Source organism: Populus alba, chromosome 3, assembly GCF_005239225.2.
Source record: "Populus alba chromosome 3, ASM523922v2, whole genome shotgun sequence".
NCBI classification, from domain to species: Eukaryota; Viridiplantae; Streptophyta; class Magnoliopsida; order Malpighiales; family Salicaceae; genus Populus; species Populus alba.
Genome location: NC_133286.1, coordinates 16,999,548 through 17,012,811, shown reverse-complemented (window position 1 = coordinate 17,012,811; position 13,264 = coordinate 16,999,548). Strand labels below are relative to the sequence as shown.

At 40.2% G+C, this 13,264-nt stretch overlaps 3 protein-coding genes across 4 annotated transcripts; all 3 read right to left on the bottom strand.

Annotated features, from left to right (window-relative positions):
- Positions 1-267: 267 nt before the first annotated feature.
- Positions 268-3,426, bottom strand: LOC118034572 (plant UBX domain-containing protein 10). 2 transcript variants are annotated; one of them, XM_035039918.2, is made up of 4 exons: positions 2,437-3,423; positions 1,414-1,584; positions 1,056-1,259; positions 268-759 (listed from the first exon to the last, which is right to left on the bottom strand). In XM_035039918.2, the coding sequence occupies exons 1-4, from the start codon at positions 3,256-3,258 to the stop codon at positions 532-534; spliced, it is 1,425 nt and encodes a 474-aa protein (XP_034895809.1). In that variant the 5' UTR covers positions 3,259-3,423; the 3' UTR covers positions 268-531. The 2 variants fall into 2 exon arrangements, with proteins under 2 accessions (XP_034895809.1, XP_034895816.1); XM_035039925.2 differs by having other exon boundaries at positions 542-759; positions 947-1,259; positions 2,437-3,426.
- Positions 3,427-3,926: 500 nt separating this feature from the next.
- LOC118034564 (uncharacterized) lies at positions 3,927-6,680 on the bottom strand. Its single transcript, XM_035039906.2, has 5 exons — positions 6,459-6,680; positions 6,303-6,375; positions 6,050-6,230; positions 5,459-5,500; positions 3,927-5,241 (listed from the first exon to the last, which is right to left on the bottom strand). The coding sequence occupies exons 1-5, from the start codon at positions 6,536-6,538 to the stop codon at positions 4,367-4,369; spliced, it is 1,251 nt and encodes a 416-aa protein (XP_034895797.1). The 5' UTR covers positions 6,539-6,680; the 3' UTR covers positions 3,927-4,366.
- Positions 6,681-10,836: 4,156 nt separating this feature from the next.
- LOC140955356 (uncharacterized) lies at positions 10,837-13,062 on the bottom strand. Its single transcript, XM_073407888.1, has 2 exons — positions 11,166-13,062; positions 10,837-10,929 (listed from the first exon to the last, which is right to left on the bottom strand). Exons 1-2 carry the CDS (start codon positions 12,382-12,384, stop codon positions 10,895-10,897), a joined length of 1,254 nt encoding a protein of 417 aa, XP_073263989.1. The 5' UTR covers positions 12,385-13,062; the 3' UTR covers positions 10,837-10,894.
- Between the last annotated feature and the right edge of the window lie 202 nt (positions 13,063-13,264).

Sequence of the window (13,264 nt, the reverse complement as noted above, 5' to 3'; positions counted from 1 at the left end):
AACAGCAGTTAACAGAAGCCAACCCGCAAGGTCAGAACACAACCGTAAAAACTGCTATGGAGGCAGCCACATGACTGGCTTAGTAATTTCTCAGATAATCTAAACATTAAACAGAGAATTAGTGCCGAGGTCTAGGACTCTAGGACATTTAGTAGTCTCAAGCATGAACATGGTGCTCTCAGTTTACAATTCAAGTCAATTCCTGAAACAGGTTTCCCAAGTAAAACAGCATGCATTTCACAAGTCTTGCATTCTATCAACAGCACATGATAAAGCACTCAAGTGAAATTTCAATCCACTCTTGCAATCAATGTCGATAAGCTACTAGAAATTCCAGATCGAGATATGTGCAAAATCAATATCATTATTTCAACCCTACTTTCCACCTTGACTCCATTCGTTTGATTGACATTTGCAATTGAAAGAAAATGGAACATCACAAAGAGACCAAAGTAGCTATCCAACAAAGTATCCTACTTGATGGTCCTGCTTCTAACTGCTCTTGATAGCTCAACTTGGCATTACATTGCTCTAGTTCAGCTCCACAAAAAGGCTGGCTTGAGGGTGCAAACCTGCTTCTTTTAAAGATAGAGAGAGCTTATCTGTACCATAGACAACTCGGGGAAAGTTTGAGACAAGACTGTAATTCTCAACATCTAAGCAACCCAAAGAATCAACATAATCATACAGGGACTGGATAGTGGCTGTACTGTGGAATCTCCTCTCTTTGCGTTCTCCAGTTGGAAATCGAACCAAAACCTGATTAACAAAGTTACATTTGAAGTCATAGATTAGTTCAAAAGATTCACATGACAACTCTTCATAAAGACACTATGAGGGTTAGGAAGTCCAGTAGATCAAAAGCTAAACGACATACAAAAAAAAAAAAAAAAAAACAGAAGAAAAAACACACTTGTGAAACCAAGACAAGGCTAGAATAGAGTACCAATGCTTGTAGTACAGATAATTGAGTAATCATCCTGAAGTCCTAAACAATAAAAGATTACAGATAACAGCATCATTAAAAAAGCAATAAATAAAATAAGACACATTACTTGTGTAACATTAGGTCCCTTTTCAGGTTCAGCACCAAGCGACAAGGCTTTCTCCTGCCGCATTCTTGCCAGAGCCGCCTCTTTTTCTGCAGCCTCACGTGTTGCTCTCTCCTGAGCCTCTTCTTCCTCCTTGCGCTTTCTCTCTGCCTCAGCAGCCTCCCTTTCCAGACGTTCTTGTTCTTCTCTCATTTGTCGTTCCCTAGCCTGAAGCATAAAAGAAAAAAGAATACAAAGGCAAATAGAAAATCATCACCACCACCATGCAAAAAGAAAAAGGACCATCACATCTGACCAACAGTACCAACGTGATATAAACTAAATGCTCAAGTAAAAAAAGAAAAAAGAAACAAAGGCATACTTGATCGGCTTCAAGTGCTGCTCTGTATGCAGCATCTTGCTCCTCCCTCAAACGCATGTTTGTTGTTCTCTCCTCCGCTTCAAGTCTTGCTGCAACAAGAACCGGGGCACTTTCTTCAAGAACTCTCTGTAGTGTCATGAGCATTTCTTCAGGAGATTTTGGACCCTCAACCTAGATCAAGAGAAAGATGCACATAATTGTCAGCAAAAAGCTACCAAGCAACAACACAATTAAACAAGTTGAGTCTATTTAAGACCCAGCAACCTCCAAACTAAATTCCAGCCAACTCATGAATTGGGTAAAACCTAAATATTCAATTAAATGCTTCAGCGGTTGACACAGATGACAAACAAGTCATTCAAGGCTCATCACCCAAACCAGAGTGTTTTTGAAGGAAAATTGAGCTATATTTGAAAATGAAAACGATATGGAAACTTTGGTGCATATGTAAAAGGGTGGGATAAACCCATGCTATTGCAACAAATGTTGAAAAAGCTCAATATGGGAGGTGGAGAATGCGCTAATTGCATCCATGGAAAAAATAATTTTCATGAAAAGATGCACACAAACCTACTATCACAAGGAAAATACAAAATGAAATCTACAAGTAGGATAGAAAACAAGAGAGTAAGACACCGTAAATCCAACAACATCAAGTACCCAAGAAACTATACAGAAAAATATAAATCGACCCTATAGAATAATACCGAGGTTTCAATGCAGTAACTATATTTAAAGAAACAATCACAATGTACCAAAGCTTAATATCTCTGATGGCCCAATGCCAAATCCAATCACCTTTAACACTTTCCCGTGCAGAGTTGAAACAATGTACTATCCCTTCCCCCAACAAACACAACCATCTACTTCATAATTTGCCTAGCCAAATCTATCCCTGCAAATCCTAATTTCCCTCATTCAATAATCAATTCAACAACAACCATAATCAAAATAGGAGTACATATAGCTCATCAAAATCATTCAACACCTCAAATTAAACCACCACACACCCAAAAGAATTACCTGTTGAAGCAACGCAATCCTCTGATTTGTAGCAGGCATAACAACAGCACAAAACGGAAACCTTGAAGCCTTCAAACTATTACTCATCTTAAACCCCTCACTCCCTCTAAGACTCCCACCCCACGCAACAAAATTCTCATTAACAAACGCGCTAAAAACCTCCGAACACAACGTCCCCTCACAAAACGCCGGGGTATCAGGATGATCCGGGGAATGCAAATACACAAACAACAACTTAAAACTATTCCTCGACCTCGTCAACGCATCCATAAATCCTTCACCAACAAAATTCGGCCTACTAGAAGAACCAGAACCACCATAATCCCTCTCAAATTGAGCAATAAACTCCAAGGCTTCTCTCGACGCGGCGGAAACAGTTACCAATTGCGCCGAAGAATCCCCACCCCGGCCCGAATTCGAGCCAAACCCAACAAAACCTAATGAATAAGAGAAGATACTACCAGCAGCCCAAAATCCAAACCCAACAGCACCAGAAATTAACCGTAAACTACCAGAAATGATTGAGATTGGTAAAGTAATTATTTTCCAGCCCAAACCAGGAGGAGGAGCAGCCACGGGAGCGATGGCGGTGGAATCGGAACCATAATTGGATGAAATGGGTGGTTCGACGACGGTGGATGTGGTGGCGGTGGCGGTGGATGAGGAGTAAGAAAGGGGGTCATTATTGTGATTAGAGGTGAAAGAGGAGATGGCGAGTTCGAGGTCCCAATTATGGGCTTGGAGGATCTGGGTGCATAAATCGGGATCTTCAAGGCCTGTAATTGCTTGAAAATACGCTAATTTATCTGCTACATCAACCATTATTGAATTACTGTAGCTTTCTTTCACTCTGATTTTTAATTTCAGAGTTTTCTGGAGGAAATTTTGATCTTTTTTGGGGAGAAATGGGAATGGAAGGAAAGAGGAGCAGTTGTTTTTAACTCGGAGGTTTATGGCGCTTACCGACAAGGAAGATTGGCGAGCGTGCGTGCGTTCGTTATGTATTCATATAGTTTTCCGTATTATGAATTTGGAATAATTTTATAAAATTATAAGATATAATATTGAAAATTAATAAATATATAAAATATATAAAAACACTATTCTAATAAATAATATCATAAAAAAATATACATTAAGAAGCCCTTCTCCTTTATTTTTCTTTTTAATTTTTGTTTTTACGGTATATTATGGACATGGTTGCCTTTTTAAATTACAATAACGCCACAGCCCCCCCCCCACCCCCGGGGCAAAAAATTAGATCCACTTTTTAGGGCTGTTTAAAAAATGCGATAAAAATTACATTTTAAAATGTTCTTTAATTTAAAAATATATTAAAAAAATATTTTTTAATTTTTTAAAATTCATTTTTTATATACAATTTTTAGACAAATAATATTTTGAATGCACCGACAAACACGCCCTTATTTACTGGACAATTAATGATTGTGCAACAAAATTGAATTTTTTCCTGACCAGGCGACGAAAGGTAAGAGCTGAGAAAGCGATGACGTTTTATTGATGAGCCAACAGTTTGGGAAATCTCACATGTAACTCACATGTTTGTAGGTCCCACAGAGTGAGCGATGTCCCATGTCACTCAGAGGGATTCATTGTGGCTGAAGACGGATATCATTGCGAAATCCATAATGAAGAGAGAGCATAAAGTAGCAGCGAAATTACGCCAATGAGCTCCAAAGCCCGAGCTGCAACTGAGACGCGAGGGGATGTACTCTCGAGGATTTGCCAGCCAGCCAGAAAAGCAATTGATGTCTACTGCCAGGTCTGCTCGGAGATCAATTCCAGAAAGACATCTACGTATCCAACTATCAGCGAAATCATTTCACTTTCTTCGATCAAAAACCTCTTCCATAGTTTGAAATATACAAGGGTTTTTACATGTCCAGATCATACAATAATCACCAGCTCATTACAATTCCTCTATCAAAACCTTTCCCTTGGATTCTGTTTTTGGTTCTGCTATCTGAGGATTTTTACCTGCTCTATAATCCAAAGCTGAACTTTTTTCTGCCCTTACGATGGCAGCTAGCGAAGACCAGGCTTCCCCTGGCTGCTCATGCACCCAACACATTATGAAATAGATCTTCTTCTCCGCAAGCTTCAGCTTACTCTTGATTTCTGTCTTTGACTTTCTCTTTTTCTCAGCTTTCAGCTCCTCCTCTCCAGTCTGAACCATCCTCTGTAGATCACAGAGCACGCAGATTAAGGCAGGGCCACCAAGTGACAGAATGTGTAATACATCTTCAACAAGACCCAATCCAAATGGCAATCCACCCATGTTTCTATACTCTGGAGAGCAAGTTCTCTCCAAGCAATATGACAGAGCTTCCAGGACAGTTTCAGGCTGGCCGGCTTGACCTAAGACAGAGGAGACATTCAATACCACTGTTGCTGACCCAATGGCATCTGACTGCCAATCTCCATTGTAGAGGCGTAGTGTGAAGCAGTAGCTATATATAATGTCAACCAAGTGAACGGCTAAGAAGGGTGATGGCTCTCTAGAAATAAGCTTCCTTACAGGAGGTAATGGAGCATCAGGGCCAGGAGGAATCTCACTGGGTTGGTCCCCTGCGCCATCATCTTGACACGATGACAATGCTTCCTCTTTGGCAAGTGGGTGGATAAGCCTGGTTCCTTCCTTGCTGAGAGAGATGGTTCTAGCAGAAGACTTCAACCACCATGGATCCCATGCTTCGATCAACTTGCTGAGTTCCCCAGATGCCACAGCTCTTTGGAAACGTTTCTTCTCTTCTGCTGATAAATCATCATAATTGATTGGACCACCTGCAATGAGAAATGATACATGAATTCCATTAGCTTCTAAAGTTAAAGCATCAGAACACACCATTAAATAACACTCTAACTACAACCTAATGAGTGAGAAAATTCAGTTTAAATGGAAATGAAAATATCTGAAGTACTGAATGACAGGCAAAGAAGAACCAATGAGAAGACATAAAAAATTTTACAAGAAAAAAATAAAAAATACATGAAAACACACCAGACAACACCTTCTGAACAGTCTCCTCAGAAAGAACAGAATCTGCCAACAAATAAAATATGAGAAAAATCAGGTCAAAGCCCTTCCATAACTAATTATAACATTTCAAAACATCGCACAAGTTATGCACAAACCTGTCCTCAAGAGTTTACAGTCTTATTTTACTGAAAAACAATTGCATAAGAGAACAAAAAAAAAAAAAAAAAATTTGCCCTTTTAACAGTAGAATGCCACAAGGATCTCAGTAGCAAGAACCCAAAATAAACAGATTTCCTTACATTCCAATTCACTACGTTAGAGTATGCATTGCAAAATTAGACAAAAATATGAATAAAGGTAGAGTTATAACCATACCATCCTTCCAGGACTTGAACAAATTATATATAAATGCCACTTTACGCACCCCGTTCCTTCAAGACCAAAAATTAACCTCACTCACCAATCAATTTCTAAATTCCAAAACTAAAGCTAGTATTACTACAAACTGAAATTGTCACATTTTTCAAAGTTCTTCACCAACACAATTCTCAATAATAATAACAATAAAAAAAAACATTTTCCCAGATATCATCATAATAAATTGAAAATTACCATCCTCAGGATCGTCGTCGTCGGCATCCATGCTATCATCCATTCCTTCTTGCTCCTCAGAATGAAACCGTTTCAGAATGTCAAGCATTTTCCGCTTCGTTTGCTCATCCGATTGCATCAGCTTCATCTCTTCCATCACATTTTCTCTCATAAACGACTCTGTGCACCTCTCACTATGCGACTGCACACACCGCGACAAAACCAAAATTAAAAAAAAAAAAAAAACCAATCATCACTCGCATTGTTATTTTACCTTATAGCAGTGAAGAGAACAATAGCGAGAATTGCATCGAGGACACGTGTACTGTGAAAACTGTTTCTGGCACCTACACAATCAGAAATTAAGTCAGAAAAATAAACAACTTCATCACAGTGACTGGAGGAGAGATTTAAGAGATTAAGAACGTACACGTGGCAGATGAAGCGAGAAGGAGGATCGAGAGGGGAAGGATTTGAGGTTTTCTCTGAGGTAAGGATTGTGTCTTCCATTTTTAATTATAATTATTAGCACAACATCAAAATAAAACCGAGAGAGAGGGGCGGGGGGTTTTGTCCATTTTAATAGAAACCCCTAGAAAACTCGGGGATTTTTTCTTTTCTTTTCTTGAGAGAGAGAGAGTTTTGGATCTCTGGGGTTTCACGGTTAATTTGAAATTGTTTAGAAATGGATCTGAGCCCATTTATAAGTGGGCTAGTGTGAGGCTGAAGTTGGCCCTCCAGAGGGCTGAGATGGACAGGGTCTGTTATTTGATTGGGCCTGCAAACACAAGGTAAGATATCCATGAAATTAAAATTTAAAAAAAAAAACACGAAACCTCATTAGTGTTTTACTATAACTCATTGTATTGGACATTGCAAAGATGTCTTTCCCCTTTATATCAAAACCAAATGACCTATTTTTACAAGTAAAATTATATTTTATACAGAATTCATCTTTATTATAAAATTTATCTGTATAAAATTTATCGGTGTTATAATAGTTTATTGTTTTTTATATAGAGTTAAATAATATAAATACTTTTAAAAACAACAGTATGAATTGTTTTTTTGTTTTTTCCTTTTTCAAACAATAAATGACTTTACTACTCTTAATGTAAAAAATAAAAATAAAAAAGACATTCACGGGTATTTAAATCTTTTCATTATGGTTATTTTATTATAATTTATTTGAATTAATAGCATATCAATTCTTTAAAAAAATAAATAAATAAATAAATAAATAAACAAAAAACAAGTTCAATACACTAGCAACTGGATGCTATTCGTAGCATTTTAGTAGCGCATGCAAGGTTTGGTAGCCAAAACACCCAACACCGTGTCTTTGATCACTTATAGTGGCAGCGCAGCTAATGGATACTTATATTACGTCGGCTTTCTCTCTTCTTTTTTTTTCTTTTTTTTTTGTGTAACTCAGGGTATCCGAACTAGCTTATGCGCACCACGACTAGGTAAGGCACCGCGGGAATGACAGACGTGCACAAATAAGACTTGAACCCTGATATAAAGAGAAGGACACAAAACCCTTCCACCACTGGGCCACAAGCTCAAATGAAAAAACTCGACTTTCTCTTTTTTTTGTTCTCAAGTGGCGGCTTTTCTTATCTTTACCTAAGAGTCAAGTTTCACCTTCAATATATTCCGAAAACTCTCATCATATCAACTTCACGACTATATATATATATATATATATAAACTTTAGTCCATGATAGGGTTAAGAACACAACTTAGCAGATGAGTTCTCATTCCAATTTGCATGGTTGCGGTGCGAAAATGAATTTATTGTAAGATTTTGAAATGTTTTGTCCGCCTGTCATTCATTTGACAGCTGATATATATACATCACTGTGGAAAGTGGAGGTGGCACATAATATATTTATTTACATATTCTAATACACCCCCGTAGTCGAAACTGGAGGTGGTCGAATGTTGAGACTATTTCTAAAATCATCAAATAGTTGCAGCGGAAGTCCCTTAGTGAAGATGTCAGCAATCTGATAACGTGAAGGGACGTGGAGAACTCGAACTTGACCACGAGCGACTTTCTCTCGTACAAAATGTATATCCATCTCAATATGTTTAGTGCGTTGATGTTGAACTGGGTTACCGGACAAATACACCGCACTGACATTATCACAATATACTAAAGTGGCTTTCAGAATAGGACAATGTAGCTCCAAGAGTAAGTTTCGAATCCAACAAGATTCAGAAACTACATTAGCTACCCCACGATACTCAGCCTCAGCGCTAGACCTGGACAAGGTCGGCTGTCTTTTTGCAGACCAAGAGATTAAGTTGTCCCCAAGATAGACACAATAACCCGAAGTCGACCGTCTGGTGTCTGGACATCCAGCCCAGTCGGCGTCGGTGTAGGAAATGAGTTTATGAACTGAAGAGTGATAAAGGTGGAGACCAAAGTCGATAGTACCCTTAATGTAGCGAATGATACGCTTCAAAGAAGACATGTGTTGAGTCCTGGGGTCATGCATAAACAAACAAATTTGTTGAACAGCATAAGAAATATCTGGTCTTGTAAATGTCAGGTACTGTAAGGCGCCAACAAGACTACGATACTCAGTTGGATCATGATAAGGATTTCCTGAAGAGAGACTGAGTTTTGCTTTCGTATCCACCGGTGTGGGAGATGGGTTAGAAGAAGACATACCGGCCCGCTCAATGATTTCCTCGGCATATTTCTTTTGGGAAAGAAAAAGACCTCCTGAATTTCTGGTAACAGAGATGCCCAAAAAATAACTTAGGGGACCCAAATCTTTCATAGCAAACTCAGAACCAAGCTTAGACATGATGGATTGACGAAGAGCAGCTGAAGATGCAGTAAGAATAATGTCATCCACGTAAAGAAGAATATATGCCATATCGTTGCCCTGACGATAAATGAATAAAGAATGATCTGAAATACTGTGAGAGAAACCCAATGTAGCCACATAATCTGTAAAACGTTGGTACCAAGCACGAGGGGCTTGCTTAAGCCCATAAAGGGACTTCTTAAGCAAGCAGACATAATCTGGGTGTTCTGAACTTCGAAAGCCAGGAGGTTGATGCATATAAACTGTTTCCTCGAGATTCCCATGCAAAAAAGCATTCTTTACATCCAACTGATGAAGACACCAAGATTTAGATAAAGCAATACTGAGTACCGTTCGAATAGTGGCCGGTTTGACCACCGGACTAAAAGTCTCACCACAATCAATACCCGTTTGCTGACCTGCACCATCGCCAACAAGACGAGCTTTATATCGCTCAAAAGAACCATCAGATTTCTTCTTATGCCTGAAAATCCACAAACTTCGAATGATATTAGCATTAACTGGACGGGGTACCAAGTCCCACGTCTTATTTTCAATAAGAGCATCATATTCGTCTTTCATGGCCATTTTCCAATTATGATCATGGAATGCATTAAGGGGATTTGTGGGCAAGGGAGAAATGGAGTTATCAGATAAGGTATGAAGATTAAGGAATTTGCGGGGCTTAAAAATACCATGTTGGGATCTTGTTGTCATTTGTGGAGAGTGAGGTGGACCGTTAAGTGGAATGGCTTGGGTTGTGTCTATTGGAGGAGGTGGACTGTGTGAATTTGGTTGATCGGTGGGAGAAGGAGATATGGGTCGTGGTGAGGAGTTGGATGGACTAGGCAGCATTCGGTTAGGGGAAGCGGATTGATGCGGGGAGAGGTCCCTAATTGGAGAAGTAAGAATTGGGGTGATGAGTGGTGTTTGTTGGGCCTGCGGAGGAGGTGAAGTTTGGGCCGATGGATCAACGAGCGGGGTGGGACAGACTTGGGCTTTAAAAGGATTTGGTTGATTAGGTGAGTGAAGGAGAGGTGTAATTCCTGCATCCAAAAAATCATAAGTAGGAGATTGAAGAGCATGTAATTTAGAAAAGGGGAATGTATGTTCATCAAAAGTCACATGCCTTGAAATAAGTATTTTACGACTCGATAAATCATAACATTTATAACCTCTATGATTAGATGGATACCCCAAAAAAACACATGGTGTTGACCGAGCTTGCAATTTATTTCTAGAGGTAGATGGAAGAAGAGGATAGCATAAACACCCAAAAACTCGAAGGTGAGAGTAGGATGGGTCTTTTTGATAGAGAATTTTTGTGGGTGGTTGGAAAGCAAGCTTTTTGTTGGGGAGTATGTTAAGAAGATAGGTGGCCATTTGAAGTGCATGATGCCAAAAGGAGGATGGTAGAGAGGCATGAGCGAGGAGAGTGCGGATGATATTATTGATGGTACTAATTTTTCTCTCGGCTTTTCCATTTTGAGGAGATGTATGAGGGCAAGAGAATCGAAAAGTCATTCCATTTAATTGACAAAATTTGTGAAATGGTCCATTATCATATTCCCCGCCATTGTCACATTGGAAACATTTGATTTCCCTTTCAAATTGTGCCTTAACATGAGTACGAAATGATAGAAAAATGGAGTGAACTTGAGATTTAGTGGCAATTGGAGAGGTCCATAGAAAATTCGTGTAATCATCAAGAAACAAAACATAATAGCGATGACCACCCGAGCTAAGAGTAGGTGATGACCAAATATCACTATGCACAATATCAAAAGGCAAAGAGGTATACGAGAGAGAGTCATAAAAGGGCAATTTAACTTGTTTCCCAAGAGGACATGAATGACAAATAAAATTATCTTGAAATTCATTGCAAACAATTAAACTGTTTTTACGAAGAGAGCTTAAAACAAGAGCTCCTGGGTGTCCTAAACGACTATGCCATAATTCAGGAGACAAAACAGTAAAAGTTGATGGTGGTGAGATTCCAATGGGTGGTCTTGTGGTAACTGGATATAGGTCACCCGTGCTGTTACATCTCAGTAAAGGCATCCCCGTTTGAAAATCCTTCACAGAAAAACCGAAAGGATCAAATTCAACAGAAACATCATTGTCAATGGTAAATTTTCTCACTGAGACAAGATTTTTAATTAATTTTGGGGCATGCAAGACATTATTCAAAGATAAAGAAGGGTTGGGGTTAGGTAGTAATGCGTTTCCACAACCAATAATTGGAATAGTATGACCACTACCAACAGTAATATTACGATTGTTGCTCATATTGAAATAAGACGTAAGATTACCTCTGTTTGCGGTCATGTGAGATGTGGCGCCGGTGTCCATGTACCATTGATTGTCAGGAGGAGTAATTGAGAGTGTATGCATAGCTGCTTGAATGTCGGTTGGAGCATAAGATGATTGGGCCTGCGGTGTAGAGGCTGCCATGTGGGCCTGTTGTGGCCTGGGCCCAAGAACGCCTGTCTGACGTTGAGAGCTGGGCTGGTGAGACAAGTGGTTTGCCGTTGGGTATGGGCATGGGGGCGTAGCCCAAGGTTGCCACGGCCCGGCCCAAGGAGGAGAAGACCATTGCTGCTGTTGTGAGGACATTGGCTGCCAGGGTGTAGTGTATTGTTGCTGGTGCAACTGGCCTCCACGGCCACCACCCCTTCCTCTGCCTTTGCTACTACGGGCACTACTGCCACCTCCTCTGCTATTACGAGTGGTGGAGCTTCGGTTGGAAGTGTGATTGGGGCGGTAGTGGAATGGATTTCCAGCCGTATGGCCAATGGAATGGGCGACTGGAGAGACAAAGAAGGCAGAGTTGAAAGAGGTCTGGGCAGCCTTTTTCGTCCTTGCTGTCTCCTCCAAAACCAGCATAGACCGTGCTTTGTAAAAGGGGGGGAGAGAATCACCATGACGAATCTGGGAACCAACACTAGCATAGGCATCAGTTAAACCAGAAACAAGTTGAAGAACCAACCTTTCATTTGTTACAGGAGATCCAACATTTGACAGCTGATCCGAGAGGGACTTAAGATGTTGACAGTAGGATGAGGCATCTGCAAAATGCTCCATTTGAACCTTTGAAAATTCTTGTTCGAGATAAAGAGCCCTAGAGTTTTTATTGTCCGAGAAAATGTCCCTCAATCTGTTCCATGCAAGTGCAGCGGTGGAGTCACGTTCAAGGATGGTGTTAAGAAGATCTTCAGAGATAGTGCCGTAGATCCATTGTAGAACAATGGCATCAACACGGGACCAGAGGTCAGGGTCCGTGTCTTGACGGGATGTGTACTGCTTCATCTCTGCTGTTGAGGGAGGAATGATATGATCAAGAACTTGATAAGCCCTAGCATGGATTTTAAATAGCTCTGACCACGTAATGTATTGACCCTTTTCAATGTCTAAGGTGACTTTGATGAAGGTGTTGATATTGGATACTGCAAGAGCAGGATGAGAGGGATTAGGTCGGGGAGGAGGAGGAGAAGAGGGGGAGTTTGCTGGGTCGGATGTGTGCCCTGTCATTATATTTTTGGTGATGCAGTTTTGAGATGAAAAATGGGAGATGGTAGAAAGATGGAGCGGCTGGCCAGAAGAAGGAGAAGAAAAGGGAAAGCTTCGGGGGGAGAAGGGAGCTCAGCTCTCGCTGGCCAGAAGAAGGGAAAATAAAATAAAATGACGAAGGGTGAAGAAGATAAGCCGGCTGTGAGGCTATGGCTGATTCTCTGTTTTGGCTTTGAAGATGAGCGAAAAGGGAGCTGGCGGCTGATTCATGGTGAGCTGGCGGCTGGAGAAGGGAGCAGCTGAGAGGTCAACGACGCTGAAGGGGGAAATGGACGTGCAGGAGAGGGGGGGAGGAACTGAGGCAGCGAGATTGTGTGTGGGGAAGATGAGGTTGTCTTGGTTGTGATCTGTGACTGAAGAAAATGGGAGAGTGAAGGGGAAAGTGAGGGGAAACCTTCGGCTGACAGGGAGGCGGAAATGGAGTGTTCGGGTGGCTGGTCTTCCTAGCACAACTTCTTCACCATTTTCTACAGTAAAATGTGCTGGCGGCGGCTAGATGTTAAGGAAATAGAATTAGGGTTGCTCTGATACCATGTAAGATTTTGAAATGTTTTGTCCGCCTGTCATTCATTTGACAGCTGATATATATACATCACTGTGGAAAGTGGAGGTGGCACATAATATATTTATTTACATATTCTAATATTTATAATGTGACGAGATTAATTTTAAGGAAACTTGCAATCGGTTATTGGATTAGAAAATTATGAAAACCTCTAAAACAAGTTTTTCTTGGGCTCAGGGGACTTTCAATGCTTAAGATGGAAGAAGATGATAAAAAAAATATATATATATATATATACACCGAGAATTTAGAGCTTATGAAATTAGAAACTATCTT